The sequence below is a fragment of the Falco cherrug genome, chromosome 13, assembly GCF_023634085.1.
Source record: "Falco cherrug isolate bFalChe1 chromosome 13, bFalChe1.pri, whole genome shotgun sequence".
Taxonomy (NCBI): domain Eukaryota; kingdom Metazoa; phylum Chordata; class Aves; order Falconiformes; family Falconidae; genus Falco; species Falco cherrug.
Window position 1 is genome coordinate 32180448 of NC_073709.1, and position 26057 is coordinate 32206504.

At 42.9% G+C, this 26057-nt stretch overlaps 1 protein-coding gene across 1 annotated transcript in view; it reads right to left on the reverse strand.

Moving 5' to 3' along the window:
• Nucleotides 1-242: 242 nt before the first annotated feature.
• FSHR (follicle stimulating hormone receptor) overlaps nt 243-26057 on the reverse strand; it is an 84243-nt gene continuing 58428 nt past the window's right edge. Inside the window, exons 5-10 of the mRNA XM_055726107.1 lie at nt 21493-21564; nt 19229-19306; nt 15618-15686; nt 15430-15504; nt 10720-10905; nt 243-4297 (exon numbers count right to left, since the gene is read on the reverse strand). Coding sequence (XP_055582082.1) covers nt 3067-4297; nt 10720-10905; nt 15430-15504; nt 15618-15686; nt 19229-19306; nt 21493-21564 — 1711 coding nt within the window. The 3' untranslated portion in view covers nt 243-3066. The remainder of the gene's footprint in view (nt 4298-10719; nt 10906-15429; nt 15505-15617; nt 15687-19228; nt 19307-21492; nt 21565-26057) is intronic.

The following is a 26057-nucleotide window of genomic DNA, read 5'->3' on the forward strand; positions in this document are numbered from 1 at the left end:
TACATCACATAAGAAGAACCATTTATATATATTAAAAAGGAGAAAAATGCTGGTCAGAGTTCTGTCAGTGGTTTCAAACATACCTTTCTGTGCTTTGTTAACTCTCCAATAGGCTGCAGGAAGGTTTTCTTTGCAGAGTCTCTCATCAGGCGAGTTCCATCTGTAGGTCACAGTGACCCGACTGCGGAGGCTGTGCCACATAAATGCAGCTCTCCAGACAGATAAGCAGTAACGTTTATTGCATACTTTGTCAGCGTATCTCTGGCCATACACTTGTTCTCAAGGCACTTTGTTTTGGTATTTGTTTTATTAAAATAGATTTCAGAAAGGGAAATGTAAAATAGTTCAAAGTTTACACACATAAACATGTTAAGTGCTGAGAAAATCCACAACAGAAACCAGCGGGCTTTTTTTGCATTATAAGCGTAACTAAAATGTATCTTTTTTTTTTTTTTTCTTTTACTTCTTTCTTCAGAAAAACCCCACTGCTTTAGAAAACTGCTATAAACTGACCAATGTCCCACACAGGGAAACGCATAGGTCCTACAATGCCCCCCACAGTTTGGAAGATGCTTAAATTTAAAATCCAAAGAACAGTGAAAGCCAAGGAGATCTGAGGACTACAAGACAGAGGTTTTTGTCTTGGCAACCACACGGGCAGCCTCCCAGCTTTGGAGCTGCTGCCACAGCCTGAGCTGCCATCTGAGCTCCTGCACAGCACATGACGGTAGAATGAAGTGTGCCTCAAGCATTTGTGTGCTGTCCTCCTGCTAGGGACGAGGCAACGTGTCCAGTTATGCAGGCTCTACTTTCTCTTCAAGTACCACCCCGTGTCTCTTCTGGACTTCATCCCTCGGGCCCTGGTCTGACTCTGGCTACAAGACACAAACCTGCAAGGTCTTTTTTTCAGGGGTTTTCATTTGTAAATCGTATTCAACTTGGTTGTGATTCTACAAATGTCTGGGCAAAGTTTTTGCATCAAGGAGCTGAGCCGTACCAAGCTCATGTGCCTGATGTAGCAGCTGCCAGAGGGTTTACAAGGCTGGCTTCTAGACCATGCCTGTGCTGCCCTGAGCTGACAGGTCTCATCCTGCTGCCTTTGCAAACGTTCAGCACCCAGGCAAAAAAGTGGGATGCACTACAAGAATTTGCCCTGTTTATCCACAAAAATGGGCTACTATTTGCCAAAGAACACCCCTCATTTTTGGTCCAAGAATATTCAGGAGCCTTTTTTAATGGAATTAGGATATTTGTCGTTTTGGAACATCACCATTCAGACACTTCCATCGGGGTGGGGTTAAATGGCTACACACCAGTACATTGTATGTGACACAAAGCATTTGTGAAGAAATTATTCCTCTAAGGAATCCGAAGAGCTTTCCAGAGATGAACTGCCTTTCCTGTTTTGCTCTTTCATTCTTCCTTCTCCTGGATCTTGGAGGGAGTGTTACTTGTCTTGGGTAATGAAATTTCTGCCCCCAAACACACTGGTTTACACACTAGGAAGCTGGTACTTCCTTCCCTGGCTAGGACTGAACGACTAATCGTCTCCTGCAGTTATTCACATCAGGTTCAGGTGCTGAAATATGAAGATGATGGCAGGAAATTATGGGTAGAAGCATCAAGATTTGCTACTGAAATTTCAGGAGTTGTGGGCAAGAAACATTCAAAGCACATCACCTTTAACCATGAAGATCCTGAAGTTTTCTCATGGGGCAAAACTGTGAATTGTTTGCAAGGTGGGAATGAAGCCCAGACCCCTATCCTGGTGTTTTCTTTATGCCCACATACCCACACAGAGACACGCAATCAGCATGAGAAAACCCTACACAAGCCTAAATCTTTGGTGTGATTTGGAATGATTAACCCTCAAAAAGTTTGATATTCAAACCATGTAAAAACTCTGTATGATCATTGAGATGTTATTCAAAACCCCTGTAAAATCAGGAAATCTCAATTAAGACTTTTTTCTCTTTTTTGTTATTTCAACAAATGCAGCATATGTTTTCTTTCAGGTCTTTCCATCTAGACCATCACCTGAGAATGTGCATATGAAGGACTTTTTTTAGAAGAGAAGGGGAAAGAGAACTTTTAGGATTTCACAAAAACTTTTGTTCAGGTTTTCAAAAGCCATATCTGGATCTGTCGTCCTTTACACAGCCTAGGCAGCATACATAATGCACTAATGCCTCTGTATGGCCAACCTGCTTCAGGTACCATGTTAGAGCAGCCCACTGGCCTGGCCTGCCATAACCCGGGGGCACCAGCCCCACAGTAGTGATTTCAACCCAACTTGGTGAGATCAACTTGAGAAAACACACCCCTTATTGCAATGGGTTTCTCCTGCTCTTGCTCTTCCTCTTTCTTGCCTTGAAACCAAATCAACCCCTTGATCCAAACTCAGATGAAATCTGGTTCTCTGAGCCCACCATTCTAGATCAGCGCAAATCCTACCCAAAGTTGTGCAGACTAAGGCAGGTCCATGCAGCGTGGAACAGCAAACATCAGCACAGCTGGAGATGTCTCCAGCCCCTCTGCTGTGGCCAACAGAAACGGAAACAAACCAAGATATTCTCATCCCTAGTAAGTCTGTGCTGAAGGAGTTGACCTTCTGCCTCCTGTAAGCCCAGGAGGTATGATTAATGAAAAGACCCAATTATCTGTCATTTTTATAACATGCTTCACAGGCAAAAAAATTAATTCTGAATTTTTTTTCATTCAACCATATATAACCACCACTTAATTCTCAATAAGCAGCTAACATCTTCTTAGAACGAAGGGATTCTCTTCCTGTATGGTGGGAGATACCAGTTTATACTCTCGTTTATTTCTTGAGACAAGTCTACACGAACACTCTGGCACATACTGAAGTTCTGTTCTTTGTTCTTCAAGAACTGATGGAGATGATGTGTCATCTCTTATGGCTGTTCACTGAACAAAAATAGCAAAACAGAAATATTTTTTGCTCCTAAAAAATAAGTTTACATGCTATGCTGAAGTCATTATTTAAATTCACAGTTGAAAGTGATTATCACACTGCTTCAGACACCAATTAATGCAAGCAGTTCAGTTCAAGTGATTCAGAGGCACCAATGAATAAATAGTCCCACCACTGCTTTTTAATGCAGGAGGAGGGCAATGGCCATTTCTTGTGTGCAAATTATGAGCAGATGAGGAGGTCTCTGTTCTGTACATCTGGGCTTGCATTTCACAGCAACCAAACTTGCTCAACAGAATGAAGAAATCCCTGCGGAAGGTCTTTGTGAAAATGGCATAGAGGAAAGGGTTAGCACAGGAATTGATGGGGTAAAACAAAACCAGAAGGATCTTGGATTTGGACACTGTGATGAGAGGAACCTTGAGTGAGGCTGATATTGCAAAAAAAGATATTGGTGCCATGCAGAGGAAGTCCGTGAATATCAGTATGGCCATGCGCTTGGCAATCTTGGTGTCACTCTTTGACGAGATGACATTAGGGTTTCTCACAGTAAAGTAGATGCAGATGTAGCAGGCACATATAATAAAAAATGCGAGTACATTCAATACTAGAAGAAATATAACGTAAGCTTGAGAAAATGGTGTTTCTATATCCATGGGCAAACAGATGCTGACCTTCATGTAGCTGCTGACTCCGAATATGGGAAAAAGTGCCACTGTAAAAGCAAACATCCAGCCAAAAATCATGATAATCACAGCATGACGAAGTCGAACCTTGCGGTCCAGTTGCATGGCGTAGGTGATGGTGTGCCACCTTTCCAGGGTTATCACAGTCAGCGTATAGACTGAGAGTTCACTTGCAAACACTGTAAAGAATCCTGCAGCGTTGCATCCTGCCCCAGTTTGCCAGTCTATGGCATAGTTATAATACTGGCTTTTGGTCTGGATATCTACCGATGCGATGAACAGCAGATAGATACCTATGCAAAGGTCTGCAAATGCAAGATTGCACATGAGAAAGCGAGGTACGGTGAGCTTGTATTGACTGCTTATTAAAATAATGAGGACAATAATGTTCCCAGTGATTGCTAAAATGCTGATAAACCATATCAAGACTCGCAGAACGTTGTATCCCATGATATCTTCACAGGGATTGAAAGCATCAGGTTTAGGTGAGCAAGCTACGTTAACTACTTCATTGCATAAACCATAGTCAAATTCGTTCTCTGCTGGGTCAAATCCTATGCCGTAGTTGGAAAAATAATCATCAGCTGCAGATCGTCTGTGTGTCTTATCTCCAGGCTGCTCATCAAGGTCTTGCTTGGCCTGAGACATGCTACATATCGGATGTAATTCGGTGCTGAAATGGTAAAAAGAGTAGAGTTGGATACTAAAAGACATAGCATGAGGCATACTACAAACACAAAATCATCCAGTTCCCATTAACAGCTCAGTTTTTCTGGTTAGATAATTATATATTCTATCTTGGACCTTGAAATTAATAGTCTGGCTGGTCCCTGTTTATAAAATATTACATGCAAGTGTAAATAATTTGGAAACATCATAAAATGTAAGGGAAAGGAAAGCCTGATGATTGCCTTTACTAACAGTCATGATGCTGTTATCCACCTGGATAACACATTGTGTAGGAAGCCTCCCTTATTTCAGCCAAATCGCTCACATAACCTGTCACTGATAAGCTGATTCTTGCATGGAGGAAATACATGATGACAAATTCCGATGTGAGAGTGAACTTTGAAGAACAAGTCAATTCAGCTGCGCCCATAACGAGTTTGTATGATCACAATAATGCTACTGTCCCTTGGTATTACTCTCAAATTCTCTTTTTCCTAAAGTTTTCGACAGTCACTGTGCCATAACTTGTACCTCTGTCAGGGCACAGAACCACTCCAGCCTGTGCCATTCATTTTAAGTATCTCATATCATATTGGAAACTGGCCAGTAACACAAATAAATAGCATCAATAAGTTCATGCAGGTTTCCAAATAATCTCTATAAGCCAGATGCCAACACAGATACAAACACGAGACACAGTAGAACATTTTGCTTAAAATCTGTTCTTCAAAGAAAATGGACTAGAAACCAAGTGAAGCAAAACCAGACCAAGCCAAGTCAAGCCATGCCAAACCAAACCATGCCGAACCAAACCACACCACACTACCCCAAACCAAACCAAACCAACATTTCTATGGAAACAGCAGTTGCTTTTTTTTCTGTCAGAAAGGTTTTTTTTAAACATTTTGATAAATCTCAGTGAAGGCAAGTAAAGGAAAAGAGTTTCAAGAAAAAAATGCCTTTGAAGGTAAAGCTAGTATTTTTTGACAGTTTTATGTTTGGCTTTATTTCCTAGATTATTAACTCGATGCCCTTCTCCATGCCTAGACCAACAGAAGAAACAAATGTTTTGGCTGAGATGATAGAAAGATGATCAGCTCCGTGAAGCTAAGAAATATCAAGGCATATCAACAGGAGATAAAGGGTCAGACTTTAGAGCTGCTTCTCCAAGGCCACCTTTGAAGTTTGCTATCTCAGAAACTTGCATCCATAGCTCTGCACAAAATGGACCCAGACCTAACCTGAGTTAAGGAATAAAACAGGTGACCAAGTGTTGCAAAACCAACGCAGTTCAGCTCTGCCTACTTCCATCTACAGCAATATAGGTGTATAATTTCTGAGACAGGAGCTCAGCTTACCTTCCACCCTGACTTGCAGTACATTTGAGACTTTCCAAGCAAGGTAAGTTGAAATTTTTAAACAATTGCTAGCAGTTTAAAAGGGGGAATTCTTTTTTGTAACCTAATTTTACCCTTTGACTTTGTGCACTCACTGCATCTTCCAAAAATTGAGTTTAAAAGGTCTGCAAGAAAGCAAAACTAATGAAGGCCCAGTACCAGAATGTGAGGGACATTTCCTATGAGGTTCTGAGCATCCTTTGCTATTATCAATATTTTTTATCTTGCCTGTCAACTGAGGCAGAAAACTGATTTTCTGTGAGGTCAAATATGCACTATGAAGGTCACAACAGCAATAACAAGGCTTTATATTTTGCTCCCCTGTGTTTTGCTCGCATAAGGATGAGTGAGGTGTCCGGTGTATTGATCAATATATCAACAGTTCTCTAGCTGAAAGGGAATATATGCTCCAAGGAGAAATAATGGGAGAGAAAGTCCCTCAGTTTTGAGAGCAACAGGCACTTGAGGGCACTGAAAACCACTGCAGCTGGTGGTTCCTCATAAAAGAACTGAAGCAAATGTTTCTATCCAGTCATTTCTCAGGTATGAGCCAAAAATAAACCTTTTGGAACCTGTAGTGATAGGATAAGGACTAACAGCTTTAAACTAAAAGAGGGTAGATTTACACCAGGATTTACACCAGTATTAGGAAGAGATTCTTTACTGTGAGGGCGGTGAGACACCAGCACAGGTAGTCCATGGCAGCTGTGGATGCCCCATCCCTGGCAGTGCTCAGGGCCAGGTTGGACGGGGCTTTGGGCAAACTGGGCTAGTGGACAGTGTCCCTGGCCATGGCAGGGGGTTGGAACTAGGTGGTCCTTAAGGTCTCTTCCAACCCAAACCATTCTACGATATGACCCTATGATACGATATGATTAGCAATTTTCCCCCCAGATTATGGAGGCACTGCCTGGAGCTAAATCTATCCCCTGACAAGACTACTACGTAAGGCCAATTAAGTATTTCTGAGTATTAAAATTCTTTAATTCTTGAATTATTTTACGGTCAGTGGTCCCAAATAAAACGTAGAGCGAGCTGCTCTGTTTGCTGTGAGGATGGGCGGTGAGGGGTGACCCTGCTGGTTACCTGCACCGTGAGCAGATAAGATGGGCAGTTACCTCTCAATGGAAAGAAGAGATGTCCTCTGGTACTGACTGTTCTTTGCCCTGGGATATTTGCCCTCTGGGGTGTGCAGTGCATTCAGAGCAACAAGATAAAACATTTTTTGGCAAGGGATGGGTCCTTTCTTTCTTTGGAGATGGTGGGTATCATAACACAGTTAATTCATTCAGTCCCTTTGTAACATGCTAACTGTTTAACATCGCATCGCTTGGTTCAACCCGCTGAAAAATAAACTAGAGAGAGGACAACTTAAAGAATAACATTAAAATTGGCAGAGTGCTCTGACAAAAATAAACAAAAATTACTACCTTTGTGCAAGTTGTTATTTTATGTGCTTTGTCTGGATCCAGTGACAGCAAGATCTTGTGTTGAGAAACACACTTAGCAGAATAAACGGTCCCGACCTAGGTTCTGTATTGAGCCCTATCTCAAACCAATCATCCTCACTGAAAAGTGACATCAAATGAGTTGTGAGCAACTGATATTATGTTCTCATAAGATGAGGCCCAAACACGACTCCTGATGCTGCCACATTTTTTAAAAAAGTAGTATTTCAAGTGACAGCTCCTCCAAAGAATAATGATCAAGTGTAAGGACAGAGTCATATCAATGTCATTCTTTCAGGCTGAAGGTGATCTTTATGTCTAAGAAAGCCAAAATCTCGCTGAAGTTCATAATGGTCTATGTCAAGTTGAGGGTTTTAACATCCAGCCTCTGCCCTATCTGCACTTCCAGGATATTATTTTCCCATCACAGAAAAATGTGAGGGGGTTTGAACATACTGCACTGGGCTTGTCCTAAGAAAGCAGTTTACCTTCTGCTAGGCTAGAAGTTCAATATTCCAATCTGATAAATCCACAGATCAATATTTATCATGGCATCCTTATTGGAATGGGCAAAAAGAAAGTATCAAAAGTGTCTACGTTTTTAATTTGTGTCTCAGTCTGCTGGAGCTGTGCTTGATGTGACAGACTCCAAAATCTAGAAAGCACTGCTGCTGTGACAGGTTCAAACTCTCCGTTATCAGAACAGTGCCTGTTACATTATCAGAACAGTGCCTACTCCAAGGTGCAGGCAGATCTGGGAGAGGTGATCGAGCATGATCCACTATGGCAACTTATTTTATCTAAGGTTCTTAGACAGAGTGCTGCAAAAGTCTCAGACAGGGGAAATTAACATAAATAGGGCAGCCAGAAAGGAGCCACACATCCCTGATTTCCCATGCGAGCACCAACTGCTGCTGTAATCCTTAGAAATGAACTTCTGGGGATGATGAAACATCCTTTTTATCCTCTCTGGACTACCTGGAAGCATTCTGAGACCCAATCAGCCATGGGAGAATGACCGCCTCCTGTGAAGGTGCACGGTGGGTCAGGTCCTGTCAGGGTGTCACCACCACAAGTAATGCCCGCTGCACTGAACCAAGCATAGCTTTTGCCAGAGAAATGATACGCATCGTGTGACCAAGGACTGCAAACTATTAATAACGCTTAAACAACCCAAGCAGTCTTCAGTGCACTCGCAGCGTGTGCCAGCTGTCAAGAAAACTGCTTTGAGATGAAAGCAGGTGTAGCTACTGTACGTGTGACTCATCTCTGCTGAGGTGTGTGGCCATACCTTTGGTATTCCAACTGATCGAAAATGTGTCTGGTTTCTCTCTTTAAGCTGAAGAGAGGATATCAGTCTCCTACTCATTTCAGTACAAGACACATGACTGTATGAAAGAAATTACCATTTTTAATTGTTTTAAAGCAGTTAACAGGAGGGGTTGATCTGAGTAATTGGTTCTAATAATTTTGCGTTTATGCTTAATATTTTGTAAAAGATACATCTGGTAACTATTAAAAGTTACATATAAACACATTCAACTTTGTTCTGTCGACTAGGGTGGCACAGTTCACACGGACATTCATTCAAGTGATCCTGGCTTACGTATCATAAAGAAGATGATACATACTCCAACTTGAGTACTATTTCTTACCATTGCACCACACCTGCTGCTGCTGGGGACTGTGAAGTTGCTCCAGCAGCAGTCCCACCACCGCGTGGGGCTCCAGCCCAACTCGCTGGCCATCTGCACGTGGGTAACGTGAGCTCTGTGCGGTTTGGTGGCATTTCTCTGCAAAATTACACTTGCCCAGGCTGTGGGAAGGGCTGTCTACATTCTCTTTGGATTCTTACCTGCCAGGGGAGAGGCTTCCAGTGGTGGGGCTATACTAAGGGGGAAGTGAGTGCTGTGAGCTTCAGTGCCCTGGGGCAAGTGTGACACAGAAGATATTTAAAGTCCAGGTGAGGGGACTAGATACTGAGAGCCTACCAGAAGGCTAGGGCCATTTCCTCCTGTAGCTTTCCTTCAACAGTAACTCCTGCCTTGTGTTTGATGAGTCCAGTTGCCTGATTTAAGGGGTGGATTCTGAGATTTGGGTCCTGATTTAACCCAAGCAGCCCAGAAGCCAAGCACCTTCAAAAATATGAATCATGATGATATCAAGGTCCCTTTGCAGATTCAGGACTAAATGTGCTTCCATTGGACTCATTGGAAAATAACACTTTGCCACTGGTGCTGGAAGGACTGGACCCATTCCTGTGTAGCAAGCTACCAAGCACCGTGCCTGCACAAGCCTGCAGAAGTACATAAAAGTGCCTCCTGCTGATAAACTGTCCTAGAAGAAAGTTTAGCATTTTGGATCAAAAATGAGCACAGGGGGATGGATTCTGTCAAATACTTCCCTTATCACTGCAGTCTCCACCACCAGACTTGCACCCTACACAATTTTGCAAACACATGTAGGAGATATTTATTAGCTACCAGCACAAGCAAGATCAGTTTCCATTGCCTGGTGACAGTACAATGCTACAAGTGAAATAAAACGCTACTATTACAATAGAATCTACTAATAGTTTATGCTTCCCCTCTGTCTGGTTTTATTTTTCTTTGAAGTGTTAGGCAAATTCTGAAGACAGTGTCTGGAGTTATAACAATGATCCACTTTTTTTTTTTTTTTTTTTTTTTTTTTCCTGTCATGGCAAATTCCAAGTCTTTGAGGGCATCCAGTAAAGGAAGAACTTCAAACAATTACAAAGGCTTCTGTAGGTACCAGTTCCTCATGACCTCCAGCTGCAAAAATTTGGGAGCTTCATTAGCTAGTTAGCGTGTGCATTTAAATTCTATCTAAGCACCTGAAAATACTCAATGAGCATCATTAATACCTGAAGTCTCACCGCAACTTGCTAACGGAAAATTAAAACAAACATGGAAAATTACTTTGGGAGTCTAAAAAGACCCCTCGCCCTCCCACCCCACTCTGTTGATTTGGGTAAAAGGGGTCAGCTCTAGTTTAACCGTTTCAGAAACTGTGTCCAACAACATTGTGCATGTAGACTTGACAGATAATCTGTGGTGCTTGGTTGGGTGGTGTTCCAATATCAGTGTGGCTTTCTGAGAGAAGAGTTTAAGATCACTCAGTGGTCCTGTTACCCTCCTGGATTGATAGCCAAGCACTGACCAGCTTCTCTGCAAACACAGGTTTTCCTCCAGCTACCTCCTGAAAAGTTATCAAACTTTTTCCTGTGGAATGTCTTCAGTGTGGCTCCAGGCCGGTCCAGGATGGCAGGTCCTGGTGAAAGATGGACCTACGACAGGCGGGGGCTAGAGCTGCAGCTGGGCAAAACACTGATGCTAAGACAGCTATGGAAATTTATTACTTCCCTGTAATGGAGAGGCAGTGCACTGTGCAGCGTGCATAAACCTGTATGTATTATATATTTATTTATCTGCATCCATTTACTTACCTGCACTGAAGAGATTTTCTATTCAGATTTGGAGGAAGTTTATTTAATTTGCTATCAACTGCTAAGAAGCACCAAAAAGAAAAAAAAAACAAAAAAAACCAAAGAAACCACTTACTTTTGTCTTTTCCAGTTTGTAAATGCACAGCAATGGCTAGGATAGGTGAAGTTTGCCTCAATCAAAGATCTAAACTTGCTTAAATCAGGAAGCTTTTTTAAATTATATGTAGACCTTGCTCTTAGCTTCTTAATGAGTTCTAATCCATGACTTGGCAGGAAACTGATTCTTGTCCTTGAAATATCCCTTTAAGAAAACACATGAAAACCTTGGTAAAAAGCAAATTCATTTCTGCTCGGCAGTGGATACGTGTTTTAGACTGTCCTACTCATTCTCAGAGTAGCGATTGGGAAGAGATCAGCTGGAAATCTACACTGAAAAGAGAATCCAGGGATAAATTAGGTGTCCCTCCAGGAAACCTAAACTAATATCCATTGTAAACAACAATCAAGTGATGCTAGTCTGGTCTGGGGAAAAAAAACCCCAAACAAATCTCATAACCTTCTGGGTAAGAATTAGCAGGACAGAAGCCATTAGTGCCATATGATACTGGGTTTAGTAGATGCCCAGCAAATGCAACAATTATCCCAGAATACTGTTACAGGTTAAAAAAGGCTGATGAAATCACAACAGAAGTTTGCTACATGACACACATCATGGGAAGGCTGCTGTGGAAAAAGCAATAAACACAAAGAGAGAGGCTCACGTGGGTGTACATGTATGAGAAGTTGGGGATATTAGGTTTGGTACTCATTTAGAAGAAAAAGAGATTAAAGAGAGACAGGGGTGACATGGTTCAAACTGTGAGAAACAAAAAAATAACATTTCCAGAGGTTTAAAAAAAACACAGCCTGAAGAGAAGAAAGGGGCAAGATTACAGGAGGTTAGGGGAGATGTACCTGTGTGGAAAGCAATCAGTGTGGGACAGGCTATCAAAGGCAGTGACGGAAGCAGCAGCTATGAATGTATTACAGAGAGCATCAGTGGGGCTTTTAAAAGGAAACACATTGCACAAACAGTAAACCTTGACTTGTGCCATGCAGGTGAGGAAAGGGAAGAAGAACCAAAGGTGCTCCATCACCACACTAAGAGATACTTGGGAACCTGTCCCCATGGTTCCAGGGTGCAACAGCTGGGGTAGAACATCCCCACATTTCCCTCACTGCTTCACAGACTGTGTCCCTCAGCTCGTGACAGGAGAGCGTGCTCCATTCTCTTAAGAGCAACAGTAAAAATGAGCTGTACAAAATCACCCTGCCCTTCAGCCCGTGTGTTCTTATGGCTGAGACTGATCCAGGATACAGTGTTTGCTGAGGCTGCTCTGCTCTTCATTCTCCAACAAAAGAAAGGAATTTTCCCTAATCAAGGAATTGGACTGACAATATTTGTAATTTTCTCCATGTCCCCTCCAAGGGACAGTTTCCAATTCATCTGTAACAGTACGATGCCAGGACAACATGTTATTTGATCTCTATTACCCAACACGCACAAATTGTTTTTATTTTCATATTAATGCAATACAGTGATGCCACGTGAGGGGGAGACCAGGCTTTAACAACATGTAATAAAGTTTAGACAGTCGCTATGTACATTTACACCTCTGTTCTCTATCCTAAGAAATGAAATTAATGGCATGGAACGGCTTGGTTTGACCTCCCAGTCTGTACCCCAGGGTGGCCAAGTCTAACAGGTGCATAGGCAGCTAATCAAGCGGTTAGAAAAATGGGTGGTGGGCAAAGGTGATCTTTGTGTCCGTGCTGAGGCTTTGCATCCAGGCTCCGAAGGAAGCAACCGGACCATGAACGGTGGCAGCAGGGGAGCAAACAGACGCCGCTCCACTGCCCCGGGCTGGGGCCACGGCTGCTGCCAGCAGGGCAAGGCAGCCTGGGGGAGTGGGAAACGCTCGGAACTTCGTCAGGTCGGGCTGACAGAAGCCACGCTGTGGTCCTGAGGTTTCTCTGGTCCTGACCTGTTACTCGTGGGAGCTAAAAGCTGATGAGCCATTTTAGGCTATCGATTTCTGACTTAGACAGTTGAAGAAGTAATGAGGTTGCAACAAGCAACCTCGATTGTTTCATGGACTGACTATTGCCCTTCGTGTGCTGCCTAGTGAAAACTGTCACCTGGAGTATATGCACATGACTCAACAGCTAAACAGCAGTTTTCTGCCTAAATTCATAGACAGCACCAGTCATGGCATCGTTAAGAGCCTGTGAAGCTTTACAGGGGCTCATAATTCTGAACAAGAGCATGGGAGATGTTTTCTTTGCCTTGTTAGCTGAAAATCTTTACTGAGTCCAAACTATTATTACACTGGATGGAAATAACAAGTAAATATGAATAGGAATGTCACCTAGACTTAAAAAAACCCAAAATGCTACTGGATTTCTATCCATCTCTAAATAATTTCTTAAGTATTAAAAATTTTTCCATGAAAATTCTTCTGCTAAAATTATTTTGGTTTATCCTCACTTTTGCGCATCAACAGAAGTAAGTTAGGGAAAGTGCATTGCGTACTCCGGCGGGGTTTGTTGGTATTCTGTTAGGGATGGTTATAGATACACCGCTGCAAATCCCTGAACAACAAACACCGACGTCGTGTTGGTGCTTTAGCAACTTATTTCGCTGAGACATCACACGCAGACCTCAGCACAGGGGTTCTTCGGGATGTTGCTGTCTAGTTAGAGGCTTGATAAATTAGATAAACATGATGAACAAGACGATAAAGTGGCAGTAGCAAATCAAACCAGAAAGCATCAGTGACTGGGATACATGTTCTTGTATTATTATTGTTTGGCTGCTAGTCATCAGCCTTGACAGCAGCCGGTGCAGAGCAGCAAAGTGCATCTGACTTCTCTTCCAATCACTTCTCCTTCCCACTGGGAGTCTCTGTTGGATTAGCAAAAATACTGACCAGCTGATGAGGTTTGAAAGGCACATACAGAAATAGCAAGAAATGGCTGGTGGAGCAGAAACCAGAGAGGGGTAGACTGATCAGCGAGAAAAGGTTTCCCTGTGCTTATATCGAACCTGATCTCTGGCTGTGCCGCGGGGGCTCGGCTGCCCAGCCACGGGTCTGCTGGAGCTCTCCTGCAGCCGCCTCGCATGGGCTTCCCGTGAAAGACAAATTGCAAGCGTAGGATGGACCACAGACATACCTTGCCCTGCGTCTGAGTCAGGATGCAGTGAGAGAACTCCTAAGGACTTCACTAAAAGCTGGTGTAAGCCACTACAGCTCCGGGAGCACCAGGAGATGATTAAATTAAACGCTACGGATGAAAATTGAAGCTATGAAACTCCAAGTTGGAAATACAGTGTATTTCTGTATAGAAGGAATATATATAGGTGTGGGAGTAATTAGCTATTTGATTTACTTGCCTACTGTCAGCGCTGAAATCCTTTAACTCAAAACTTGATGTCTTTCCAAAAGAGAAATTCTAATTCAGCCAAGAGCTGCAAACCCGAGAGAGGAATTGATTTGTGAACCTGTGTAGCCTGCACAAGGGCTAGGATGGTGCTTTCTGACATCGCCCTTTGTGTCTGTGGCTCTTTCACCTTATTTCAGTATGTGGAATGACAAAACAGAAGTTGGCATTCAGTGACTGTAGAGCACTGGTTCAGGAAGATCAGGAGTTAAAACATTCTGACGCTCATTCTAATGAAGCGTGGCAGTCAGTGACACAAATTTGATTGCAACAACACTATTTGTCCCAGCAAAGATATGATTATGGGTCAATCATTCCTGTGAGTGAAAGCGTATTCCTGATGTAGTCTGCAGTGACAGATGAGTAAGAAGGCTCTTCTTTCATGATCTCAGTCAGGATAAAAAGGAAGTTTCCCATCTATAGAATAGTGGGTGTATTGGTAACGGAACAGAAAACTTCTTACAGAAATAACCTGGTGTTAGAAATTGAACTATCAAACAAATCTGAACTACAGCCAAATCCATTTGATAAACCTCCAGAATACGACTGAGAAAGCCTCTGATGAACTGGTGAGAGTTTTTTTGTCTCACGAGTTACAGAGACTCCCATGTCTCTGTGGCAGCTCTTGTGTGCTGTGGCTCGTGCTCAGAAACACAAGCAGTTGCGGCACTCACAGGCATTTTCAGACCCCATGGCAAGCCGTGGCTTGAAGCGATGGCTCTGAGATCCATGAGCATCCTGCTGCTGAATTCCCTCCTGCTGAGAGCTCACTTCCCAGCTTATCACACACCCAAGGCACTCCGCTGTAACCGCATGAGATATCTCATACCTCTCTCCGCAGGGGATGGGACACTGCTAGTCCTGTAGGGTAGGGGGCTTATCTTCAGAATATTAAGCTTCAGAGATGCAGGGGCAGACCTTCACTGGTAAGCAATTCAGATTTAAGCTACGAGGACCCCCTCACCTAGTCGTGATTTTGCTCAAGCAAAAAACTAACAGCATTTTTCTCTGGGAAAAAAAACCCAAAGTAGAACTACTCTTACAGAACTTAATCAGCTGTGGAGAGGAATCTGGATCTAAACCCTCGGATCTAAATACTCCCAAAAACTTGAGGACAAAGTGGAAACATGGATTTAGACTGAAATTTCAGTTATGGCTTCAACTTTGGTTGTTTTGGTGTTGGTTTGTGGGGTTTTTTTTTGTTTTTTTATATTCAGAACTACACCCCCAGTTTTGAACTCCAAGGTTTGTGAGATGTTGAAATCCAGACTGGCATTCACATGTTCTTCTCTGTTCTTTTCTAGGGAGTGACTAATGAGAAAAACAGTATCTGAATGTTACTTACAAAACAACAGGCCCATTGGCTCCTTGGAAGACCTCATCCGGTAATTTTTCCAGGTTGCGATTATCACTTAGATTTCTGAAAAACAATGATATTTATGCTAAAACAATCTGAGATTAAGAAAATAGCTTGCAGCATTTACTACCTTCTGATGATTGCTTTTCAAAATAGTAAACAACAGAGATAGTTACAGCTCATCCAGGCAGGTTCCATTGAATGCATGATTCTCAATTTCCTGAATCCCATTTTTATTCAGCCATCTGCAACAGAGAAAAAAAAAAAAAAAAAAAAAAGTTGTGTTCTTATTCACGCTTCTTAACTAAAATGTAATCCAAATCAGTGAAAGGGATCTCAAATTTATTTATTTAATAAAATAAATAATTAATCATTTAATTAATTATTAAATGGATATTCAAATGGTGGCATTTCTACGAATGCTAGGTTGTAAGATCCCATTAGCTGGAGGAAGGCTTTGGAGATGACAGACATGAATGGGGCAGGTGAGCAGGACCTTCGGGGACAATAGCCGGAAGTAGTTTCTGAAGCAAGGGTGGATCTGATGGAGATGCTGCCCTGCTGATGGCTCCCCTGGGAAGGCTGCCGCAAAGTCAGCCAGGCTCTTCCAGGTTAATCCCAGGAAGGGTGAGACCAGGATCTTTTCTACCAGTGCCATTGGTGCCACTTAGTTTTACTTTTTGCAAGATGCTTTTGAAACACAGGGTCATGGCTTAACCTTTGCCAGTTATTAGAAACAAAAACCAGACCGCTATCTGCAGTGGTCTCATGTCGGCTGGGCAGGCGGGGGTGATGCTGACTGTCAGCGAGCAGGGCAGAAGCATGGTGGGGTGGTAGTGGTGCCAAACTGCCCGGGGAGCAGCGGATTCCTCCTACATCTGCTGCCTCAACAAATTATGCTGCCTGTCTGCTCTTCTGCCCCAGTCCTGCCTCCCCGGGTTCCTTCCCCCAAGAGGAGACACAGGTAGTAAACCTGGAAATTGAAGCTCCTGGGGCTTTCTGCCAAGTTTTTACTGTAGTACATTATCTAATTAACATTTAACGTCCTTCCCTCTCTTCCCTTCACAGTCCTAAAAATTTACATTTGGGTCAGTTATATTTATCATCTTTATGGTGCAATCTTTCACCTCACTTTAAACGTCACTTTGCAACTCACGCCCTCTCCAAAAGGCAATGACAGGTCTGATTGATAGCAAAAATGGCCTGATTTAATTAAACTGTCAGCAAACCTGGATGTTTGGTTTCTAATCCACACTGAAAGCTGAGCATGCAGGTGACCCACGTGTCTAAGGTCTGAGGTGGTGAGCTAAGGTCAGCATGAAAATCAGTTATGGGTCTGGCTGGAAGAATTATCCTTTTGACCATGACAGGCAGATGTACATAGCTCCATGTCTATAATGTCTGTCAGGTCAGATCAGCAGAGCTGTCACCGTCCCCTTTGCTTGCAAGCACTATTAGACATGAGTGAGCAGGCACAGAGGAGAGACATGCCCCTGCTTATAATATTTAAAACATTTATTATATTACATTGATCTTGCCCATTTGTAGCTGCCAGGCTGATATATATTAGTACAGTATTAGCACGTACCGCGCTCCCTCACTGAACATGATACTAACGTGATGAGATACTAAGGTTGTAAAATCAGAGTCAGTCTTGCCATACAGTGTGGACCGTACACTTCTGTCACCTGGCTAATTGCATTCAAGTAGTAAAAAGAGAAAAAAAGAAAGAAACCCCCGACCCTATAATCCCAAGACCTCATAATACCACATATAGACAAGTTCTATTTAAGACAGGTTCTCCCCCCACTTCAGCCAGCATCCTTACTGACTTCACTAACTCTCATGTTAGGAACGAGTGACAATGGAGGCGGAGATGCAGAGCTTGGACATATGGGCTTTTACTCACCATTTCATGGCTATTACAGTATTTTTAAAAGACACTTAGAAACTCACCCCGTGCAGGAGGCCACTGCCCCTGAGGTACTATGCACCCCCTATTTCAGGGCAGGAAAGCTCTATTTTAGGCTCTAAGTGGCACGCAGACCTGGAAGCAAGGCGAATTACTTCCATAAATTCCTAGTACTTTTTTACCAAATGTATCCATAGTTCCAGCCTGTGCTGATCCCTTGCACAGCACAAGGTCACATGCAGTCCAAATTACTGGTTTAAATATACGTGGAGCCTGCCACAACTGAACCTGCTAAAATTGTGCCTCCCTAGAATACGGGAGTTTAATGGGTCCTGAGTGTTTTTAATGCCATCTTGACATGCCTGGTTTCACAAAAGGAGGTTGCTGTACCGGTAGCTTTCTATTGCATTGCATAGTGACTCCAGTTTTGTATAGTAACCCAGCAGATTTGGGTCTAAACTGCGGTAAGTTCACCACAGCACAAGGAAAGCCTGATAAGGGACCGTCAAAAAGCACACGTAGGGCCTCTGCCCAAGGGACAGCTACACTGAGCCGGTGGGTGGTGGCACAGCTCTTGCTGCTCCTGCACGCACCAGTAGGCGTGGGGAGCCCCTGGCAGTGGGGCCGTTGCAGAGGCAGAGCAAAACAGCTGGAAGAGGACATGGTCCCTATCCCCAGGCCAGTTCTGCTAGCAAACCAGCAGCCTTAAGTCCTCCGAGAGAACTGTCCTTCAGTGCCCAGGCAGTAATCATAGAAGCAATGAGACATCCTGGGGAGAAAGGGGAAGCCAATTTCATGGTGCTCGAGTGGCACAGAGAGGTCAAATCACAGTAAAAATCTGAGATATTTATCTCACGCCTTAGTGGTATTATGGAAACAGATACAGCGCTTGTTGCACAGCACTCTGAAAGCACGAAGTCCCACCTGAGTAGCAAATATCATTGCAGGAGAAAAAGATAAACCAGTGCATTTGGGGTATCATTACTTGAACATATATTTGAGAAAACTGTGCGCGTTTAAAACTTCAGGGAACTTGATGCAGACGGAGGTTGTGCATAACTGATGGGGAAAAAGGTGAGATAACAGCCGAGTGACTTGTTACTGGCCTCTTTTCAAATATTGATGGTCTGACCTTGCTCCCACCAAAATCAACGTAAACGCTATCAATCAATTGGATCTTGCTTGTTTACTTCAGCATACGAGGTAAACTGCACGCACGCAGTGGGGAATTTTTCCAGTCCGGCTACTGGCTAGGTGAAACGAAGGCAGTTTGTTAGCCAGCAAACATATATATTTTGATATACCGACAGAAAGAATCAAAGGAGCCAGTTAGTTCATTAAAATGCATGACTGTTCAAGTCAAATGTAGAGCCATCTAACCATGCAGCTTGAAACTGCATTGTCAACCAGCCTGTGTCAATGCCTTAACACCGTGTACAAATATCCTGCATTTCAGCAGCATCTACATATATTTTGCCTGAGTAATAAATGTTTTTGAATGATGTGTCTGACTGTAAATATTTATGAGTCGTGCCACCCTTTTGAACACAATTTGTATCACATGGAGCTGTTGTTGTAGGTGGAATATGTTTAACCTTGGCATCAGTAATTACTAAATTTGCTCTATGCTGTGCTTCTCAAATAAAGAGCAGGACTAGAACACAACAACAACAAAAAAACCCAAACCACAAAACCATTCATTTTTCATGGCAGGGAAAGAGAATACTGAGATTTAAGGGGTAGGGGAGAAGTCTAAAATCTCAAATTGAATGTGGAAGCATATGAAATAGTGCCCATCCCCTGGTTTCCTTGACCCTATTCTGGGAAAGAAATGAGCTAACAAGGAGAATAATGTACTTGCAATGTCTTACTCACAGAATCACGCTTTCAGAACTCAGGCCTGTGAATGAATTTCTTTCAATTGTACGTATATTGATATTGTCTTGAATATCTCTGAAAAATAAAATAAAACAGAAACTACACCATTTTGTACCTCTGTGACCCTTTCAATATGATGTACTACTTCATTTACTACAAATCAAAATACTACAGTATTTTCCCTTATATTCGATCTGAGGAAGTGTTACAGGCAGAGGGTAATGACTTAAGGTTTGAAGACATTTTTTCACAGCACAAACCTTCCTGATAAAAAACGCCGGAGCACAGCATTTCCAGCACCCCCATACCTTCCTCCCAAACAAGCTGAAGTCATTCAGATGCGTAAAAGCTTGGGTCTCCCAACCCTGAGGCGGATGACATCGTTCCTCCCGCAAGCCTGCTACCCAGAAAATACAAGCCGAGGGGCTGCGAGGCCACCCCTTCCCGCAGCCTCCCTGCCACGAGAAGGGAACACCGTTAGCCTTTTGGGCCTGCTGCAGGGGGTACCTACCAGTCCAGCAGTCACCCCCCTGCCCATGCCAGCAGGATTGCTTATAATCTTTTTCTGACGATGTGGGACCCCTGTCAACACGGTCTGTTGGGCTGACAAGCAGGAACGGCAGATATACATTCTGTTGCTTGCTCAAAATAGACCACAAATAAGTTAAATAGTATTACTCATGATTTAGACTGGGGATATGGCTGTTTTCACGCTGTTTCTGTTGGAAAGCATGGAACGAAATTAATTATCTGCAAAGCTCGAAATTAAGTGTGGCTCCAGAATTATCTCATGCTGACAGTCGAATGCAGCCACAACTCTGCATTAAGTGACATTTACATAGAGGCCTCGTCCAGCAAACTGAGGGCAGCAGAGGTGGGAATAGGGAGGGAGCACGGCCCCCATACAGGTGAGGTGTACCCCTCTGCTAAGGACCTGCATGAGCCCTTTATAGACATCAACAACTCATCAAGACCTATCTTTGGGTCTTAAATATTGGCACAAAGGAAGCCAACAGGAATTTTCTTATTGACCTCAGTGAGGCCAGGGTTGGAGCCAAGGTCTAGTTTAGGGCTCCAGCAGTACTGAGGGTTGCTTATTCTTACGGGAAAGTGAGGAGTTTCATGTGGAAAAAAACACAAACCACTTGCTCAACAGGACAAAATATTCAAGTCTAGTTAAGACTAATGATAAACATACAAGTATACTGGAGGAAGGCTCTGTAGCTCCGTGTCTGTTGCATTTACTTGATGGTTTCAGGGAGCCCTGAAGTTCTCAGGGTTATGTATGTCAAGCATATTACAGAAATGTATTTATTTTACATGTGTGTATACTATAGTCAGGCATCCCCCTCTATGTTTTCTATGCATTCTTATTTATATTAATGGTCATTGCTAAGACAATTGCAAGGATTAATTTTTCTGCAGCTTGAAATCTTCTAATCAAAGATGTGAACATGCAGAACTTTGCCTGTGTGTTAACAATAGATCTTGTCGAAAGGATGAGACGAAATAGCTGGTTATTTCCTGGGTTTTCTGCTTTAAATTATACTAAGAACTGATTGAAAAATGTATGTCAACATATTTTTCAGTGAAAAAAAATCAAACTTTTTCTGACGTGTATTTTTCACAGAAGAAAAAGTGCTTTAATAGAAAAACAGCCCTCCTTCACACAAAATTTTACACAAATATTTTTTTTCCTTGTTGGCACTGGAATTTTCCATTGAAAAAAATATTTTGTTCTCTGAACAGCTTTACTACCAGTGAAAACACATGAGCATAGCAGAGGTATTTTCCCATGGGTTGGTTGGGGTTTTTTGTTTGGTTTTTTTTTTCCCCACCCCGTGATGTGGCCACTTCTCCACAGAAAACAGCTCTGAGACCAGCAATTCTTCCCATGCTGGCCAGAGAACTGTCACCAGGTGGCAACAAATTTCCACTGCCACCAGCCTGGTTTGTATTTCAACTGGTGAAAGAGGAGTAAAAGGCTGTTACCCATCCCTTGGGCCATCCAGGTAACGCTCTTAGCAAAGGAAGAGCGGTCTGTAAAGTGGAAATTACAATGCTTTGTAGAAGGGAGACCTAGAGAGAACTGAGACCTTTCGGGCCATATTATCAGCAATGCCTGCAAAATGACAACCCAGAATGCTACCGTGAAGATAATAAGCAAACACAAGTGGAATCACTTCTTGAAAGGTTTTGTTGGAGCAGGAGGACATTCAGAGGGAACTTTTAAAAAGTGAGAAGCAGATGTTCAAACTTACAGTAGAACCTTCTGGAAAGAGTGCACCTTATGGACAGCAGGTAGAAACCGGAGGCCAGTGTTTGATATTAACCTAAGGGGGAGAGAACAGATTATTTGCTCTGCCCTAGGAATGAAGCAATGATTAACAAAGAAGAAAGAACATTGGACTTCAGATGGCAGCTACAAAAGGCAGAGTTTAGCCAAAAACCCGGGCGTTGCCCATAGGAAACTTGACATTGTAACGTAAAACGGTTTTCCTCCAAAGCACAAGGTGAATTCTGCCCTGCTGAAGTCAAGGGAGAACCACCCCCCCTTGGGTAATTACACAGTCCCTCCCAATAATCTCAGGAAACTGTTGGTGGTGTTAATTTCCCAGCCATTTTCTAAGAAATCAGCTGCACTGACTGAATTATTTTCAGTCATGAACTATTTTCATAGTAGCTCTTTTAAGACAAAAGTATCAATTCACACATCACAATTTTAACCTTCTACTCTAATAGAGGGTATATTAATTCCACTGGAAATAACAATATTCCCTGAAAGCAAGAGAGAATTAGGATACTTTATTCCCCAGCACCTCAATAGCAAGGAACCGAACGCACGGGAATGTTTCAGCAGTTTGTGAGACTGGAAATGGGTCTGAGCCTCCGTATTTAACTACCTCCACCCTACCACCACGTCGAGCATCACTGGCCTCTGCGTTGTGGTCCCCGTCCGGAAAACGCCACCCCAGAAATGCTGACTCTGCAGGACAACCCTTTGCCCACAGCCAGCAAGGAAACACGGTCACAGGTATCCACAGAGCTATACTACACCTAATTTAAGAAAATATTGTTATACGGAGCATCAGCAAGCGCAAGACAAACATGAGATTGCCATGGAGCCGGAGGCGGTTGGTCGCTGCTGGTGTCTGGAAGGAGGGCTGAGCGCTGGAGGTGCAGGAGGAGCTGGGCTGAGCTGGGCTCTGACCAGCTGCGAGCTCTTCCCAGCCACCAAAATATCTCATTCTGATGCTACCAAACAAAGCGAAAATTTTGGTTCTTGAAAGTTGAATTATATCTTTGTATTTTTAATATGTCAGGTAACAGAGGTAGTAGCCTTTCACTGAGAATATTGGTTCCCTAAAGAACGTATTAGTAGTATATGGAAGGTAATTTTGTTCCTAACACTTAAACAGAACAATATTTTTTCATTACTGGATGTGATTATTTTTTTTTCCCCAGATTCATTCCTGAATAGTTAGATGGTGGTGAACGGGACTGGTTGAGGCTGGAAAAAAGTAACAGTGTTCATTTGTTGTTTATTATGAACCTAGATTATTTCAGGAGAGCTGCAACCTTTCAGGTTTCATAATTTGAACACCTCTATGGGACAACCAAATCCTCCATTTGGGCACTCAGGGTGACACACAGGTCCATAAAATAGTCATTCACTTGCATAATCACTGCTCTGAGCTCCCTGAGGTGGTATCTGGATATCCTCAGATGCTGAAGAGTCAACTTGTTACCCGTCTCATAACAAAAAGCAATGCGTTATATGCAGGAAAAAGAAGTATAGTGAATATTCAAGAAACCAGTTTGGGAGAATTCCTGGCATGTCATGACTGTTTCACCTCACGAGCCAGAGTGGTCTGACATTGCATTAGCTTAAAAATAACAGCTGCCACATGTGACCAGGAAAGCTCTACCAAAATGCCTTTGAAAAACCATTACCTGTAGTTAAATAGAAAGCACGATTATTGATGCAGGTGGATTTCACAAGGCCCTTATTATTTAAAGTACTTCTGCAGTTATATTTTGTAAAAAGAGTTAGCTGAAAAAAATTAGAAGCAATAGAAGAACCTGTAGCTCCCCCCTTACAGTATTTTAAAGTATGCTCTCTAAACTCCTGGAGATGTACAGGTTTTTAGTTGAAACCTGCCTTTAATTTTACATGAGTCATATGCTAAAAATTCATGCAATTCGTTTTATGAGGCCCTTGTTAAATGCGAATTATGGCACGCATTTCCTTTAGTGGGGAAATGAAGAAGCAAACTGCTGCCAAGTTGTGTGCGGCTGTTGCAGGACAGAGAAGACATGAGCAGCTTTCCTTTCTACAATACTTTCCCAAGAAAACCTCAGTCCTCACGTGGCAGTCATGAAAGGCGGCGGTACTCTAAGGTATGCTATCCCAGCACTGCTCCCAGTGGCAACTTACTCCCGACGTACCAAAATGCCATACTGGTTAGCAGGGCTTCCACCATGCGTGTGTGAAAAAAGACATTCAAGGTGATGCCATAGTCCCGGGCTTTCCAGTAAGCCCAAAGTGTTCAGGGCTTAGTTTGTACTGGTGCCAACCGAACATCATGAGGCGAAGAGGAAAGTGTCTTTGACAAATCCTTATGTATTGAAGAACGTCTACAGGTGGCACAAAGCTCTGATTGCACAGAGGCACAGAACAGTGATTAGGAGCAGGAGAGGATGTTCTTTTAATTAATTGCAGAAAAAAGAAGTAAAAAAAAATAATACTTGGCTAGACTGCAGCCTAGACCTTCCCTCTCTTTTTATTCAACCAGCAAATCTCCAGAGGCCTTTAAGTGGATAATCTTGTTAGAATGTAGATAATCCAATTTACTGAATATCTTTCCTGCAGGACAGTTTTGTCAATATATTTACCATACAATGTATACATCCTTAGGAGCCTCACTTTAAACAAGTGTCCTCTTTAATCTTTGTTATAACCAAGTCCCCCATTGCCATGCATAAACAGCTCGGTAAGAACCTGTTTTTCGGATGGCTGATGGCTGCTTTCCAAAGCATTAATTGTCTTTCTGAAAAGGCTTACCGCAGTCAGCACTTAAGAAAACATAGCACCATGATCAGTGGAGGAAAAAAAAGAAAAAAAAATCTCGCAGAAACTAGTTCCTGGAAGATTCTGGCTGCTTATCTCCAGATGTAGCATCACGTCTGCTCTTTTTTTACACCAAATTGGTAGAAGCTATTCTGACAAAACTGAGAATACAGTTTACCTCATCAATTTATTGTGAGTATTTGCTAAATTGCAAACCCAAGGTAGGCAGAGATAAATACAACATCACTCAGGGAGCATTATTTTTGTGTCCCTTAATCATGCTGGTTACTTTATCCTGCATGTGAGCCTGACTCCAGCAGGAGATTTCTCTGCCTTACGTGCCCCAACCTCACAGGCTAAGCTGAGCCTGCAATCCACAGCACTCGCTTCTGGGACAAGGTCTTTAAGCGCGAGGCAGCTGTGCAAAAGGAGCGAGGGCAGCCTCACTTCTTTTGATTGAAGAGCCGAGTCCATGCAAAGGGTCATCGATTTTGTGGGCCTCGCTGCATCTGCAGCAAACACAGGTTTGGATTTAGGAACCCTACCCGCTACACGTGTCAGGTCCTCCGCAAAACAGCAACAGGCAGGTATAAGTAGCCACAAGGCTTCAGACTTGGGCTCTGCTCTCCACCATGCACACTATTTTGCAGATGAAACACATGCTTTTGCAACCTCTTTCCCCTCCCCTCCAACAACCCAGTAGTATGCCCTCAAAATTGATCTGGAAGGAGTGTTATGCTTAAATCTTTCTATCTTAAGCTGAGATTGCTTAATGCAGGACATCCATGACACATCCACTGTAAAAAAACACCAAAGGACACAGGTTACACATGAGAACTAATTTTTGAAAGAAAATAGGTTTGAAAAGCCATCACTGCATTATTAAACAGAGACTGCCACAGGTCTCCCTAATGAGAGCCAGATAAATAATCTTGTACCCATGAAAAGGTCAATAAGGTACCATTTTGAAGCAGTCTGGCTCTTTGGCATATATCCAAGAAGACCAATTAACAATTCTCTTCACTTCTAAAAGACTGGTAAGAAAGTAAAGGTTGCATTTTTCTAGAAGGTTTAGAGTATTTGCATTTTTTTAAGCATTTCCCCCCTCTTTAGTGTTTTTGCCATACTAGTAATGATGATGCAGGAGACAAAGGGAGTGGGGTGAGTGGGAAATACATTTGTACCCAAGCTGAAAGAGATAGAAGCATATTAATGTTCAACAGCTGGCAGCTGTAACGAGCCCGTAAAGCTGATGAGAGGACTGACATGGCTAGCCAGAACTTTTTGCCTGCCCATAGGTAAGACCTATTGGTTATACAACTATTTTTGAAAGAGCACAGAGGAAACATTGCAAGCAACAAGTTGAAAAAGTCATTAAACTGATGGGCTATGGTGCCCAGGCTCAGTCTCAGGCATTAATACTCCTTAATTTTTCTCTTTTTGGGTCTCGCTATACCTCTTTACGCTGTGATATGGGGGTGCCCATGCCAGCTGTTCTGACTGGTGGGGTCAGGCCAGGAAGGGCTGCAAAGGTTTACAGTGGGGTCTATGGCAGAAGGTTGGGCCAAGGACCTCTCTGAGTACAGGGCTTCCATCTCCAGCTCTGCTGCCTTGATGTGGACTGTTTGGGAAGCTGGCACGGACACCAGCTGGGAAGAAGATACACAACACGGGCAACAGGAGTACGTCCGAGTGGGACCAGCATCAGGTTTGCTTTTCCACTCACACACAACCCTGCACAGAGTTGGACAGAAT